Source organism: Odontesthes bonariensis, chromosome 24, assembly GCF_027942865.1.
Source record: "Odontesthes bonariensis isolate fOdoBon6 chromosome 24, fOdoBon6.hap1, whole genome shotgun sequence".
Lineage (NCBI taxonomy): Eukaryota > Metazoa > Chordata > Actinopteri > Atheriniformes > Atherinopsidae > Odontesthes > Odontesthes bonariensis.
Window position 1 is genome coordinate 15,844,936 of NC_134529.1, and position 14,209 is coordinate 15,859,144.

At 41.1% G+C, this 14,209-nt stretch overlaps 1 protein-coding gene across 7 annotated transcripts in view; it reads right to left on the minus strand.

The window, feature by feature from the left end:
* Positions 1 to 8,251, minus strand: part of eya4 (EYA transcriptional coactivator and phosphatase 4) — a 50,149-nt gene extending 41,898 nt beyond the window's left edge. For 2 of the 7 annotated variants that reach the window (XR_012768795.1, XM_075458538.1), the window contains exons 1-2: positions 7,809 to 8,251; positions 4,035 to 4,095 (exon numbers count right to left, since the gene is read on the minus strand). Coding sequence is in view for 5 of the 7 variants with exons in the window: in XM_075458538.1 (XP_075314653.1) it covers positions 4,035 to 4,067 (33 nt within the window). In the remaining 2 variants the exon portion in view is untranslated. The remainder of the gene's footprint in view (positions 1 to 4,034; positions 4,096 to 7,808) is intronic. The other 5 variants (XM_075458539.1, XM_075458537.1, XM_075458542.1 and 2 more) reach the window with 3 other exon arrangements.
* Between the last annotated feature and the right edge of the window lie 5,958 nt (positions 8,252 to 14,209).

A 14,209-nucleotide genomic window follows, 5' to 3' on the forward strand; every position in this document is an offset into this window, starting at 1 on the left:
AGATGAGGACAGCTGCCATAAGGGCCTCTCCCAGCGCACCAGAGGAAAGAGCTGCAGCTAAAAGAACTTTTTCCTCCTCTTATTTCATCCTACTTTTCCTCGTCAATCTCTCTCCCGTTTTTCTTCAGGTGGTCATACATTCAAATCCTGCAAGTCTCCCAAGGATCTATAAATGCCGCTGTTCCCCCGTCTTACACTGGCTCCTCCACTAATCTACAGACTGGGGACTTCATTTGAGGGACTGTGAGAGGAGTTTATGTGAGCTGGTGTGAAGGATTGATGCTCGCCAATCCCCACTGACAATCTGATTCATGCTTATTCTTAGAATTTGACTAAATTAATAAGATCAAAACAGCATCATACGGTAGTTTGACTTCAACGTCATCTCATAGAGCTGATGCACAAAACTGTTATCACCTTTTCTCCAAAGCTAAACAAGTATGTGACAACAGGTGGAGTGAGACACTTAAACAAGCTAAAAGTAGTATTACGGGGCTAACCGCTGTTGGCCGTGCCCCAGACTCCTTCCAGTGCTCCCTGAGGACCCCAGACGGCAGGCTGGCCCTCGGCAGGCAGGCGGCCAGAGAGGACGCCTGACCATAACCCAGATGACGTGCGATGGATGTGGTGGGAAAAGGGCGGGGTGGAGGAAGTAAGGGACGGGGATTTTAAAGGGTAGAGAGGAGGAATGGGGGTATCAGGTATCAACTGACAACTCCCCGAAACTTTGTGTGTGAGGTCTGAGCTGTTTTCTTAGCCACCAGAGACACGCCTATTTCAATGAAGCAGTGTGGGGAAAGAATTAGCCACTTTCAGTTTAAATTTCAAGACACCAAAGCAAGCACGGAAATTAATTACGATTACAGAGCGAATTTAATCTTTATTTTGAACGGAAATTGAATCTGTCACTCACACTTGCAATTGGAACTGCGGTCGCAATCAAACTAAGACAATAAGCACAAAAACTGCGTGTAAAGTTTTCGTCATGACATCTGCAAGCATATGTCACTACCAAAACTGGACACATTTTTCATAATCAGTGGAGCCTTCAGATGTCCAAGCTACTATAAAGATACGGCCTGACGACCTTCAAGCCACTAAATATGAGTTTTCAGTCTTGTTTCAGATCAGCTGTGAATTCTTAAAGGATATCATATGCCATCGATGATATTATCCCACAATCCTTTTTGAGAAACACTGTTTTGAAATTGCTGGGCTGTTTGCCCACACAGTTGTAATGGAAGGAGTGAACCACTTGCTTTACTTTTCAAAAACTCACAAATTCACAATGATCCAGTGCTTTTCAAGAACAGTAATATTTCTCAGTTTCAACATTTGATACCCCCGCCACCATATTCTTTTACAGGTACTGTGAAATTTTCAAATCTCATCGAGCGGTATTTTATTCACAACAGAATATAGAAAACATATCAAATGTTGAAGGTGAGATATTTTGTTATTTCCATGAAAAATGTTCACCAATCTGCAAAATACCGCTTCAATAAATTGTGGGGCAATTTCAGCATAATGTTCCTCATTGTAAAACTGCAAAGACGGGGCATGAATTCATTAAATGATGCAGAGAATCCAGAGACATCTCTGTGCACGGGGGACACGGAAATCAATTTCTGTGAACACAGTTTCACTGCAGGTTAAAGTTCTGCAAAGAAAAAGCCATATGTCTTCATGACATAGAAACAATGGCATCTTCTCTGGGCCACAGCTCATTTAAAATGGACTGAGACGAAGTCCAAACCTGTGCTGTAGTCCAATGAATATAGATTTTTTGGAAATCATGGGCGCATCCAATTTGTTATCACTACAAATGCCCTTATCTTTGGATGATATGAAGGTGCAGTAGTGCCTATGGAACTGGCAGCTTGCACATCTGGAATGGCACCATCGATGTTAAAAGATGTATAAAGGTTTTAGAGCAAATATTCTCCAATCCAATCTCTTTTGGCCTCTTTTCAGGGAAAGCCTTTAATTCTTCAGCAAAACAATGTTAAACCACATACTGCGTCCATTACAACAGCACGGTTTCACAGAAGAAGAGTCCAGGGGTTGGACTGGCCTGCTTGCAGCTCAAGATCTTTCACTAGTTGGAAACATTTGATGCATCAGGAAGTGCAAATTACAACAAAAGAGACCCAGGTCTGTTAAGCAGCTTGAATCCTGTATCAGACAAGAATGCCTATAGACCTGAGCAGTTTCTTATTAGATTTCGAGTGACAAAGTGAGAAGGCCATGTACACTAGAGCTGTTTTACAGTGTTAGCTACAGACAACGTTTTATTGTGAGCATAGAGTTGAATGAGTTGAATTTTCATCTAAAATAAAAATGACAAAAAAAGGAGTTTCTATGTTGTCAATTACAGTTTTACAGAGGAAAAAAAACTGTCAAAAACAGGAATCAGATAAGAAAATTATAATGCGTGCTTTTGTGTTTCACTGTATCATCTCAAATGACTGAGAGATAAATAGTAAAAACTCTTCTCAGTATAATGCAATTCCGTAATGAAATTACACTAACTGGCAACTGACAAAATTAAGATGAACTGAACAATCGAAAGGAGGGTTTACTGCTGGTCTGTTGGAGTAGTAGACTGCAATCATTCCAGCTCAGAGTACCTGTGCCTGTCAAAAACTGAACAACCAAAGTGCCAAGCTACTGATGCAACTTAGTTTACCGATTATCAACTTCACAAAGTAAACTTTAAGTTTTCAAAGTGAGACTGAACATCAGAAAGCAAGATATTTCAACTCTGTCTAGCTCTGTGTGGTTTGATTAAAATTGCTGTCCTTGCTCAGAGATCTCATTTCCAACATGAACAATTAATCAATGTCTTTGAGCTGCGGCTCAAATTCACATTATAAATGATATCACTGCCCTATTTAAGGCATGTGAAGTAAATGAGGAATATGGACATCAATATTTCATGTCTAGATAGCAGCAAGACAAGATGGATGTTTCTTTCCTTCTTTCCTTCTTTCTTTTTTTCTCTCTTTCTTTCTTTCTTTCTTTCTTTCTTTCTTTCTTTCTTTCTTTCTTTCTTTCTTTCTTTCCTTCTTTCCTTCTTTCTTTTTTTCTCTCTTTCTTTCTTTCTTTCTTTCTTTCTTTCTTTCTTTCTTTCTTTCTTTCTTTCTTTCTTTCTTTCTTTCTTTCTTTCTTTCCTTCTTTCTTTTTTTCTCTCTTTTTGCTGGGCTTACGTACTGTATGCGTGAGTGACATGCGCTCCACTGGGGTCAACCTGTAATCCAACCCACGGTGAGTCTGACAGAGCAACACAAAAAGTAGGGGAAAAACAACATACTTCATGGGCTCTGTCCCACTTCGCGCTATTATTACTGTCGAGGCTGGCAGGTCAGAGGGAGAGAGAACGAGGCTTGATGGAGGAGGAGGAGGAGGTGGAGGAGGAGGAAAGATGAAATTACACCTGTTCTGGTGGCTGACTAACGACTTTGAAATGTGAGTGGCCCTTGCTGGCCGCCAAAATCATTTTCCCAACAATACGGCCTGATCTTTAAACAAGCAGAACTGGGACGCTGCGCTGACGTGACGCAGAGATGACCCGCTGAGCTGAGACACTTGCACACCCTCCGGCTCAGTGTCTGTGTGTCTGCATATGTGTGTGTGTGTGTGTGTGTGTGTGTGTGTGTGTGTGTATAACCTTCAGAGCATTTTCTTTTTTCGATCTATATCAAATCTAATTCATGTAATTGTTTAATGTATTCAGTGATTTGAATTTCTTTTGCACACAAAATTCCCACAAAAACACTTTTTCTTGAATTACCGTCTACGTCCATCATTGCTTCTGCTAAAGTCTCATTAACCTTGACTGCTGCCATATGCTTTGTACAGTCACTGAACCGCATCTGCTGTGCGTTAGCGCACGCACGCACACACACAAAAATGGACAATTACAGTATCTGTCTAATGCACCCATACCTAACTCTTGTGTGGCCGGGACAAAGTATACTTACACACCCGCCCAGCGGCACACACTCGCATGCATACAGTAGCCTTTAACTCACCATCTGTTCGCTGAGGTCCTGTGAGGCCTCCATGGCTTCTCTGGCTGTGATCTGCCACACACTTGAAAGGCAAGAATGAGAAAATGAAACGTGTGTCAATGGCTGTACCAAGTTTAATGATAAATGATCACCTGAACTAATTTCTTGGCAGCCACATTAGTGGAAACCCTTCTTCGGGTGGTTGCCTGATTTGATTACTTACACTGTGGATGAAACCACCCACCATACTGTATTCATTTTTACGTCTGTTTGCATCTGTCGGTTGGACCTTCTGTCAGTGTGTTTATGTTTGAGCAACAGGAGACTGAGGGAGGGAAGCGGCAGTGTTAACTTCAGCATATCATCTTCGGCTAAGGGTGAAGTGGAGAGATAATTGCAGAAGTAAATATCAACAATGAAAATGGAGAAGTGTAAATGATACGGCTGCTTGGCTGGCTCTGGACCACAGACACAGTGGCTGACTGCTGCATGAAGACAGTGAGTGACCCCATTAATGCTAGACAGGAGACAGGTTGGCGCAGGAGTTTGGAAGCGAGGCGATTGTCTACAACTTAAGAGAGATAAGACACTGCAATCGGCGCGGTGAAGAGAAACTACACTCGGTACTGGTCGCTCTTTTCCACTAAAAATCCAGATAGTGACACTGCAACAAAAGCCCAGCCGAAAACAATGGACAACAATGCCACCGTCCTAGCAGAAGAGCACAAAATGGCTCCTCTCTGATTTATCGCGCAAAGGGCGTCAGAAATTTGACAGCTGAACAAAAGAATAGGCTGCAAAGACGCACACTCACATTCAAACACAAAAGTCCTTCCCTGTCATTAGATCTGTGGTTCCCAGCAATGTAAGGAGTGCCACTGAACCATTTTCAGGTTAAGTTCTCAATAAAAAGTTATTTTTTCATCCTAATGGAGAGATTTCGCTTGAGCTGAATGTTTTGCAGCACCTGCACCTTGATCTCAGTGTGATCAAAGTTTTTTTTTGGTGAATTTACCTGACAAATAATGTTGTATCACAGGATATTTGTGTACATATGTGTGCGCATGCATGTTGCACCTATACACAAGGGGACAAAGATAAGCAAACTATTTACTGCTCCACAAGGCACTGATCAGCCCCTAAAATAAAAACTTAAAGTTTTTACTTAAAGAGTCACTAACATTAAATTAGGGTTATGCAAGCTTTTCCTACTGTGTGTGTGTGTGTGTGTGTGTGTGTGTACGCGCACGTGTTCATGCAGTGAAGACTGCTCTGGCTCGATCCTTTAAACTAACTGGCATCCTTTTAATTTTTCATAGCGCTCAGCTCCTCCTGGCCTGAAACCGAAGACAATAATGCGTCTCTCAGGTGAATTGATTTGTGTCCCAGCCTCTAGTCTCACCCCTCCTCCCTCTCTTCCATCTCTCTCCCTATCTCACCTTTGTGGAGGACATAATCAGCTCTCTATCTTGCCGGCTTTTCACTCCTCCTTTTATGATTTATTTGTCTTTTCCCTTGATGGGGTTTGCTTGTAAGTAAGCTTACAAAGACTGATGTCTACCTGTCTTTGTCATGAGTGATGAAAGGTAGGTTGCAGGTTGTGTTTTTTTTTGTTGTTGTTGTTGTTGTTGTTTTTTTTCTTTTCCTTCAATTTGAGATAATAAAATAGTTTATACTGTTGCGGATGAGACGGTCGTTCTTATTCATCATGCCAAAGCTGGCTCCTTTTTAAATAGTCTTTAAAGTTGTTGAAGACCTGTGTGTCGCATCCCACCGCACTCACAGACTCGCATCGCCTTAAATCCACCCAGAAGTTACCTGACACTAAACAGGGGATCAATAATGCCTGCCATTTCCTTCAGCGTCCCAGAAGAGAGAATTATATTTCTCACTATGGCTATTGACACTGACATAAGAAACACATATGGCACCGTAAAGGGAGGATTACCAGGAGGCAACACTGCGGTAATATCACGCTGTGAAAGCCGAAGAGGGGACAATGTTGAACAAACCGCAGGTGGCAGTGAAAACTCACAGATTATATTCGGCTTCAACACGATCAACTTTGTGATCGCTGCCAAGCAACAATCACTCCACAGACAACACGTTCAAAAAGTGATTTTTTTATTTTTTTCAAACGTCTTTATTATCGACACAAAATGCAGACGGGCCTCTCCTCTCTCTTACACTGGGCCACGAGTAAGCCTCTGCGCGCGCATATTCTGTATTCTGAAGAAGAATAAACTATTGCACGATAATAACAAAATTAACTAATTACACAGCGGTGCATTTTATACCTGCGACTCAGGTCTAAAGTTTTTTATTTACATAAAAACACGGTACAAACGGCATGCTTTAAGGGAAAGGCGAATGAAAAAAAAAAAAAGCAGGTGTAAAAATCAAAACTGTGAGGCTTTTTTTTTCTTCAACCAAATTAAAAATTTCGGCCTGATAACACTGTTTTACAATTCCCACCGGTCTCCGTATTGCAAGATTAAATTCTGTGGATATTATCACTATTATTATTATTATTATTATTATGTTGTTGTTATTATTATTTCAGAAATGATCCCAGGCCAGTCAAATCAAATTGATAAAAAAAAGAAAATTGATAAAACTGAAACATAAATACAAGCAAGAAGTTTCATAACTAATGTGGCCTAAAAGGTTAGAGACTTAAGTGATAGAAAACATATCAGAGCAGTGTGAAAGATTTTGAAAAGACGGCATTCCTCGGCATGTTTGCCTTTGCCTCATGAAGTCAAATGAAGTGCAAATATTATTCTAAATTGTAGCAATACTGAAACAGAGGACCCCCCGTGTAATAGTGAATATGTAAGCCTCTTGATGTGCATCCTCTCCCGTTCTCCCACGCCTTGCGCATTATTGCGCGTCGGTAAAGAGCGAGTCCTTAATGTGAAATCTAACCTGCACGGATTACGGCGCAACAGGCCCTATCAGATTTTGCGTCGGCGTGTAACTTGTCATGTTGTTAGGGACAGGCCAATAGCCAGGGGCTATTGAAGCCCTGAGAGCCGGGCAGTGGTATAAGATTCCCATTTCCTACATATCAAATATAAACACAAACTCCACGTGGAATGAGAGGAGAGATGGGGAGAAAAAGCAGAGGACGCACGGCGAGATGGAGAAGGAGCACCTTAGGGTGGGTGGGACTAAAGTCTCTATCAATGTGTCTTCTGAGGCTGGATAAAAAAGATGAAGAAACCACACTGAGCTGCAGTCATAGATTATTACAACATGTCAAATAATCATCAACAATTTGATTTGCTTTAATTGTTTTTCTGTGTTCTTGAGCTTTTTAGAGGGGATCACCAAATGTATGAAGATGCAGGTGAATGACTTCCTGTTCATTTACTGCCAAGTTGTGATCGATCAGAAAACGAGTGTAATTGGTTTAAATACACACATGAAGTCTGAATTCCATCTGACAGCCACCTATTAGAAATGAGCCTACTCATAATATCATCATTATTGTCAAATGTGATACTCGAAATCTTTATAATTTGTTTCTGAATAATAATTCATCATAATTATTACTCTTTTTAACCTTCTTTCCTATTAGATTGGTGTATCTTTTAAGAGTTTTTTTTAATTCTTTAGAAGAAATTAACTAAAGTCAACAACAGGGACAACTATGGAGGTCTCAAACTTGAAACACCTGAGGTGTGAATTCAATTTGTGATGTTTTAGGCAGAATAAAACCACATATGTGCAACTGTAAATAAAAAATAAAAATAAAAAAACAGAGAAAACATATACACGAGAAAACCTTACCTGTGTTCAAATTGTTGACGTTCCAGCAAGTTCAGCTCCGAGATTTCCCCTCACTGCTTGGAAGTGTTCATAATCAAATGCAGTGTGGCCGCCGCACAGCTCTCCCTGCTGTTTGCAGGCTGTCACTGACTGGATCAAAACACCTCAGCCAATGCTGGCCATTACCAGCAAGAGTCCAAGAAGAAGAAGAAGAAGAAGAAGAAGAAGAAGAAAAAAAAGTCGGAGAAGTTGTTCAGATCAGTTTAAACCCCGTTACAAACTCAGACTCATGTTTCGGGGCTCTGTTACGGGGACAGAAACGCTCACTTCCGCAGAAAACATCATTGTTTTCTGTCCGCGTCCAAGTTTGAGCACCGGGCTGTTCAGAAGTATTGGACAGTGTTGAGAACCTCGCCGCTGCGCATGCGTCCAGCTGCCATGCGGACACAGCAGGGCAAGTGTCCAAAGGAGTAATGGGGTTCAGTCAGAGCAGGAGGGAGGAGGGGATTGGGTGTGGGAGGGCACCAAAATGACTTCTTATTAATAGTTTGGTCCAAATGACGTTCTCACAGTTTTAAATATCTCATCTGTGCGAAAACAACATGTACCCACTGACCACTTTATCTGCCTCCCAATATGTCTGTAGCTTTAATTTCCCAATTACCTGTTTGATGAAACACGAAAATAATCAAAAAATGACAAAGTTACATTTCCTTAATGCCACATTGAGCAAAACATACGTCTGACTTTGGCATTAACTCAGGACTCCAATCTTCAACACTGACTTTCCGATAATCAGAAAAAACACGGTTTTCTAGACACACTACATGTTCCAAGTTTCATAATTTTAGAAGTATTTTAACTGCATGTTTTTTGTATAGATTCAGAGTTTTGTCTATAGGCTGCCAATTTTTTCAAGTGCTATTTTTTTGTGTTCTGTGAGCACCACAAATGAAACCCCAGTCATGCCCGTGTCAACGGGGAGGCACCGCAAACCTCCCAGATATGAATGCAAGATACGAACCTCTGCAAATCAACCTGAAGCTGCCTTGATAAATCGAGGGGCAAGTGGGGAAATTTGTCCTTGAAACTTGGCCTTTTTGTAAAACACCATGACCAGACCTAAGAGCAAGGAAATGTGGTCCTGGTTAATCTGTATACAGTTACAGACCGAGAAAAGGAGAAAAATTATGCCAATTAAAGTCAGAAAACATCCTGGAGATATATAAGAAAAAAAACAAACATACCACAGCACGGCTCGAATAGATCCTGTGGGAGTGAAGTCAGACAGGGCTGCTTCACAGAGGCCGCAGGAAGATGATAGATTCGGCCGTGGAGTTTTGTTTATTTGAAAATTTGAATGTTTGTTATGGCTTATGGATTCTGTGACTGCTGGATCCCGCTGGCTTCGGATCAGCACTCTTTTACCATGCTGTCATTTATTTGAGTGCATGATGTCAGCAGCCTCTCTGACCGATCTGTGGTTGTTGGTTTAGAAATCCTCCTGATGTTCACACACACACACACACACACACACACACACACACGGAAAATGCACACAAATGCATTTCACAATTCGTTTGTCTCCTTTTCTGTCCTTCACATAAACAAAAATACTTGTTTATGTGATTCAAAAGGCCCTTTAGTAATATTATTTGGGATGAAAAGAGGTTCCCTGGCTTCACTCTTTTGTGGAACCGGTTGGCTAATTTGCAGGCAGAGAAAAATAAAATTACTGGAAATCATGGATGAGCAAAAGTGAATACGAGGGCACACCAAGAACAGTAAAGATTTATCCCGTCCTACCTCTGATTATGAACTCAATTCATTTGAATTGAATAAGTCTTTTGTATAAGTTCAGCGACTGCAAGATGTTTTTAACAGTCAGGACATGATCCCAGGAAAGATCATCAGAGCACAATTGTCTTTGCACTGCACCGCTTCCTTAGACCTGAGAGTGGGTGAAATTAGGGAGAGATGCAAATTCCACAGTGAAACAGCTGAGAATTGAAACCTGGTATGTCATCCAGCAAGGTGACGCTACTTTACAACTGAGCTTTTTTGTCATTTACTTTATGGATCTGGACGGGGTGAGCGATGCAAAGTCATATGATGCCATGCATAGTAAGCATGACACCACATGATGACTGATGTGTGTTTTGGCACTGCACAGGGAGGGTCAAATTGAAACCTTGGCATGGCCCATGAACAGGCAGCAGCATGGCAAACAGAAGCCAGCTGACAGCAGAGACAGAAAAATAAACACTACAGACCATTACTATTATCAGAAACCACACAAGTAAAATGGATAGCTTGTTTTCCAAAAACAAAGCAAGTTACTTCGATATGAAGTTAATCTCAAGCCAACATGTACTTTAATTTATATGTCTCAGCAGTATACAACCAGAACACCAGTATATTTCTACATGTTTTGTTGTCATTGTATCTTCTACTGCTCAAATGAGGTCTTCCCTGTTTGCATTTATTAGATTTCACTTCATGAGGTTCAACCTTGTTACATGTGTCATATGGAATTCAAAACATGTTGTGGTACTCCTCAACTGATCCTCCTTAATCCAGTGGGGCTCACATTGTACTGTGTTACGGTAGAAATGCGGCAGAAATTACTTTCAGACTGCAGAAGATTTTTCATCCCTCTAACAGCCTCTTTTTTGTATTTTCCCGCACCAACCAAGGACGGGGTCTTCGAGGTCTTCAGGCTCTTTTTTCAGCTCCTACACATGAATGCAGCGACTTCCATCTGTGAGCATTTTAATGTCCTGCTTTACCATTTGAAAGAGCCTATTTTTCAGTGACTGTGCTGTGTCCTAACTATGTAATGCTAAAAGTGAGTATGTTATACCATAACCTTTTGACATTTTGATAGTTTTACAATGAAGAGACAGCCCAACAATATATATATATATTTTAAAAGAAAAGATTGATTCTTACTATTCTTGTAAGAAATGCACAGAAACATTTTTCCACTCATTTTCCCTTTGTGATGAAAGGTTTAGGAACATGCAGCCAGTAAACAGGAATCATTAATGGTATCTTCAACATTTTAAGCAAACTCAGTGTAGTGGCTCTGCCACTTAATGAGACAACATTTGATGGGGTAATGAGGGTATGCAGCTCCTCTGGAAGCTCTCCAGAGCAATCGTATATTTGGGGAGTTCCAAAAACTAGGTTTAAAAGCATCTGTTGTGTAACCAGCTGTTTCCTTTCACTTGTTGCTGATAAGATTCGGTGGAGGCTATAACATGCTCTGCACATTAGATGCCAACTTCTTCATACAGTAACCTAAACTGACCTCAAATAAGTAGTAAATGCAATTGTATCAGTATAAGAACCCATCAGCTTTCATCTAGTGACTCTGGCTTTGGGAGCAATGCCCAATGTATCTGGGCTTCTGTTGTACTTAGCAAATATCAAGTAATGAATATCCAGGCCAAGACTTCCTGTTCCATGTGCTGGCCATAGTCTGGAGGTAGATTCACTCGTAAAAGGAAAGACAGATAAAAAGCTGATTTGTCATCAATTGATACCCGGTGTTTTCAAGACTTTCAAGGTTCAAGGTTTGCGAACAATCCGCAGGAAATGGAGCTTAGTGTGTCTGGTACCACATAACACAGTCATTGGAACATGCAGGTTATCTAAGTTGTGTGTTTGATGTGAAACAATGTTGCAAACCAGGCATATTATTTCCTAACATTAACCAGATATTTAACCTTCTAAAAATAAACACGTGGGTTTGGTGCATATAGGTAACCACTAAGTAAACAAATAGATCAATTAAAATAGAAAAAGAGAAAAAAAATACAGGACTTTCATAGAGTGAAACAGTGATATCCAAAGGAGAGGATACATATTTCACAAGACTTGAACTGACGTCTTTTATGTGACACGCCATTCGACACGCCATTATGTGTTGATAAGCTGAATGTCAGGCATGAATAAAAAGTTAGTCTTGCATACATAGATGTGAAAAAAAAATCATTACACAATTGGGCATGGTGACATTGTATGTGTCCGTGGGGGAAAAAAAAGAAGGTACGTAGACGTTGTGTGACTAATTGTACAAAAATATAAAACGGCAACTTATTATCGTGGTGATTGTGTTGAATCCCTCTCTGGCATCCCACCCTATCTGACTCATAAAGTGTGGACTGAAACCATTTGACATATTTGTGGTAAAAAAAAAAGGTGGAGAATTTTCTCAGTGGAAGAGTTCGCTTGCAGTTATAATATAATCAGGGTCTTGTTTGACTCCTTTGAGAAGAATACGGCTGTGCCTGCTGTGCCTCGGTGCCTCTTCCTCCAGCAGCAGTCCCAGGCCTGAACCAGCCACTAAGTGATTGACACACTTTGGCAGAATGAATTAAAACCTCAAGCTGTGACGCAGCCCAAAATAGCAGGAAGCTGTCGCTGACCTGCAGTCTCTAGTGCCTCATGTCAGCAAGCTTAAAGATCTTGGCAGAACATTCTGCACAGAGGAAGCATGTACAGGTGTTGGTGCATTTCTCTCCCTGCTGTGTGAAAGTTTTAATGAGCCAGCAAGAGCCGATGTATGTTGATGCTCCAACCACACCTGCAATTTAACATGTTCATTCAGGAGCCATGCTCTAATGTTTGTTGAATTTGACAAAATCTTGAAAGAAAAACCCTCCAAAAAACTAACTGCAGTTTCTTAATCAAACTGAAACCTCTTTGGAATTTGAAGGCAATACCAGATGGATCTATTTTTTTGGCCAGCTGTTCTCCAGAGGGTGACGCTGAGATGGAGGGGGCCTAAGCCCCAAGATGTTTAGTGGCGCAGGACTGCGAATCCATTTGCCAAGTCACAGAGCTCCCGGTCCTTGCCAAGCAGGGGGTGGGTGAGAGAAAATGCTATTTAGCTGGCTGGTATTTATAGATATGTGAAGAACCTGTGCTCAGGCTGGGCCGAGGTGCTGACGACGTAAAACGAGAGGACGATTCCAGAAGTCGAGTGTCAGGGCACACAGATAAAAATACCCGGTGAAAGATGGGCCTGGTCATTAGTGGCGCTGTGTGGCATTTGACATGGCAGCATTTCAAAAGAGATTTATGATTATTACTACTGCTAACCCATTCCTGTCTTTTTCCTGCACTCACCATCTATCTCAATTGGTTTGCCAAACAGTATGTTCCTTGGGTTTTATTTAAGGGGCTGAACGCATAGAAACAAGTCTGAGGCATTCAAGTCTTTGGGTTTCACATTGTACCACAATGCTGAGAGCAACAGCCATTTCAAATAAATCTATTGTTACTGTTAATTAGGATGCATATGTTTCTTTGTTCAGGTATATGCTGAATTGCTATGAGAAGAATTTAGTTGAAGACATCATAGGTTGTGGTGGTAATGAGCTCACAGCAGGTTGCTGCCTTCTGTAATTGTCAGAGCGAGCTGCCATGGAGAGGAACAAAGGAGACATTTAACACATCGTAAATTCCTGTAATGTTCTGCTGCGTGGCTGTTGCTCCGGTTACATTCGCAACAAAAAAAAACCTGACACACTTAATAAAGAGAGCTGAATCGCAATGTTAGTTAGACTTTCTCTGTATGTCCAAAGTTTTTGATGTGCCCTTTTTAAAAAAAAACAACCTTTGTTTTTTAATTCTTCAGAGTGAAAAAAATTGCATGAAATTGTTCACTCTCGTGTGTTTCTGAACTTCATATGGCATTCAGCTGTTTCAATTTCATATTAAGCTGTTTGGAATTAAAACATTTATGTAGACTCTTAAGAAAATAATCGGTGCTGGCATTTACATGCAACCTCTTTCAGATGTAACTTGAGTTGTTTGGCATCTGAAGCGACCCTCTTAATTTGAAATTATTTTCAGTACATTTGCAGAGAAGTATAAACGTTTCTCGCTGAATTCCTGCCCAGTCCTTAGTCCCTCAAGGCAGATGATGGAGCAGATGTCTTACTAACTGAGATGATGATCAAGTGTGTGTGTGAGAGCAGTTGAGAGAGAAGACGGAAAGAGCAAGAGAGTGCATGATTTTGTCCAACATTTAAAGTCCTAACTGGTCTGGTGTGTGTTTGAGGGTTTGTGCGTGTTGGGGTGTCAGGCCAACAAAATTAGTTTACCATCAGCTGTGCTCTTGCTCTCGTTCAGTCCCAACCTCGGTCCTGCATTTCTTCCAGCTCTCTCCACCTAATGGTGGCTCAGGACGGTTTAACTGCACCACCCTGGGGAGGCTACTGTGGCCAGGTCCAGACCACTTGGCTTTATGTGCACTGAATGTTTTATGGTTATGGATATAATATTTAAGTATAGAAACAGTCGCGCAAAAAAAATCGACTCCTGCACCACTATTCCCAGTCGTGATAATTACACAAGCTCAGGAGAGGCAAGAGGGAAAAGTTATGTAACTGAGCTCGCACTGTGGAGCG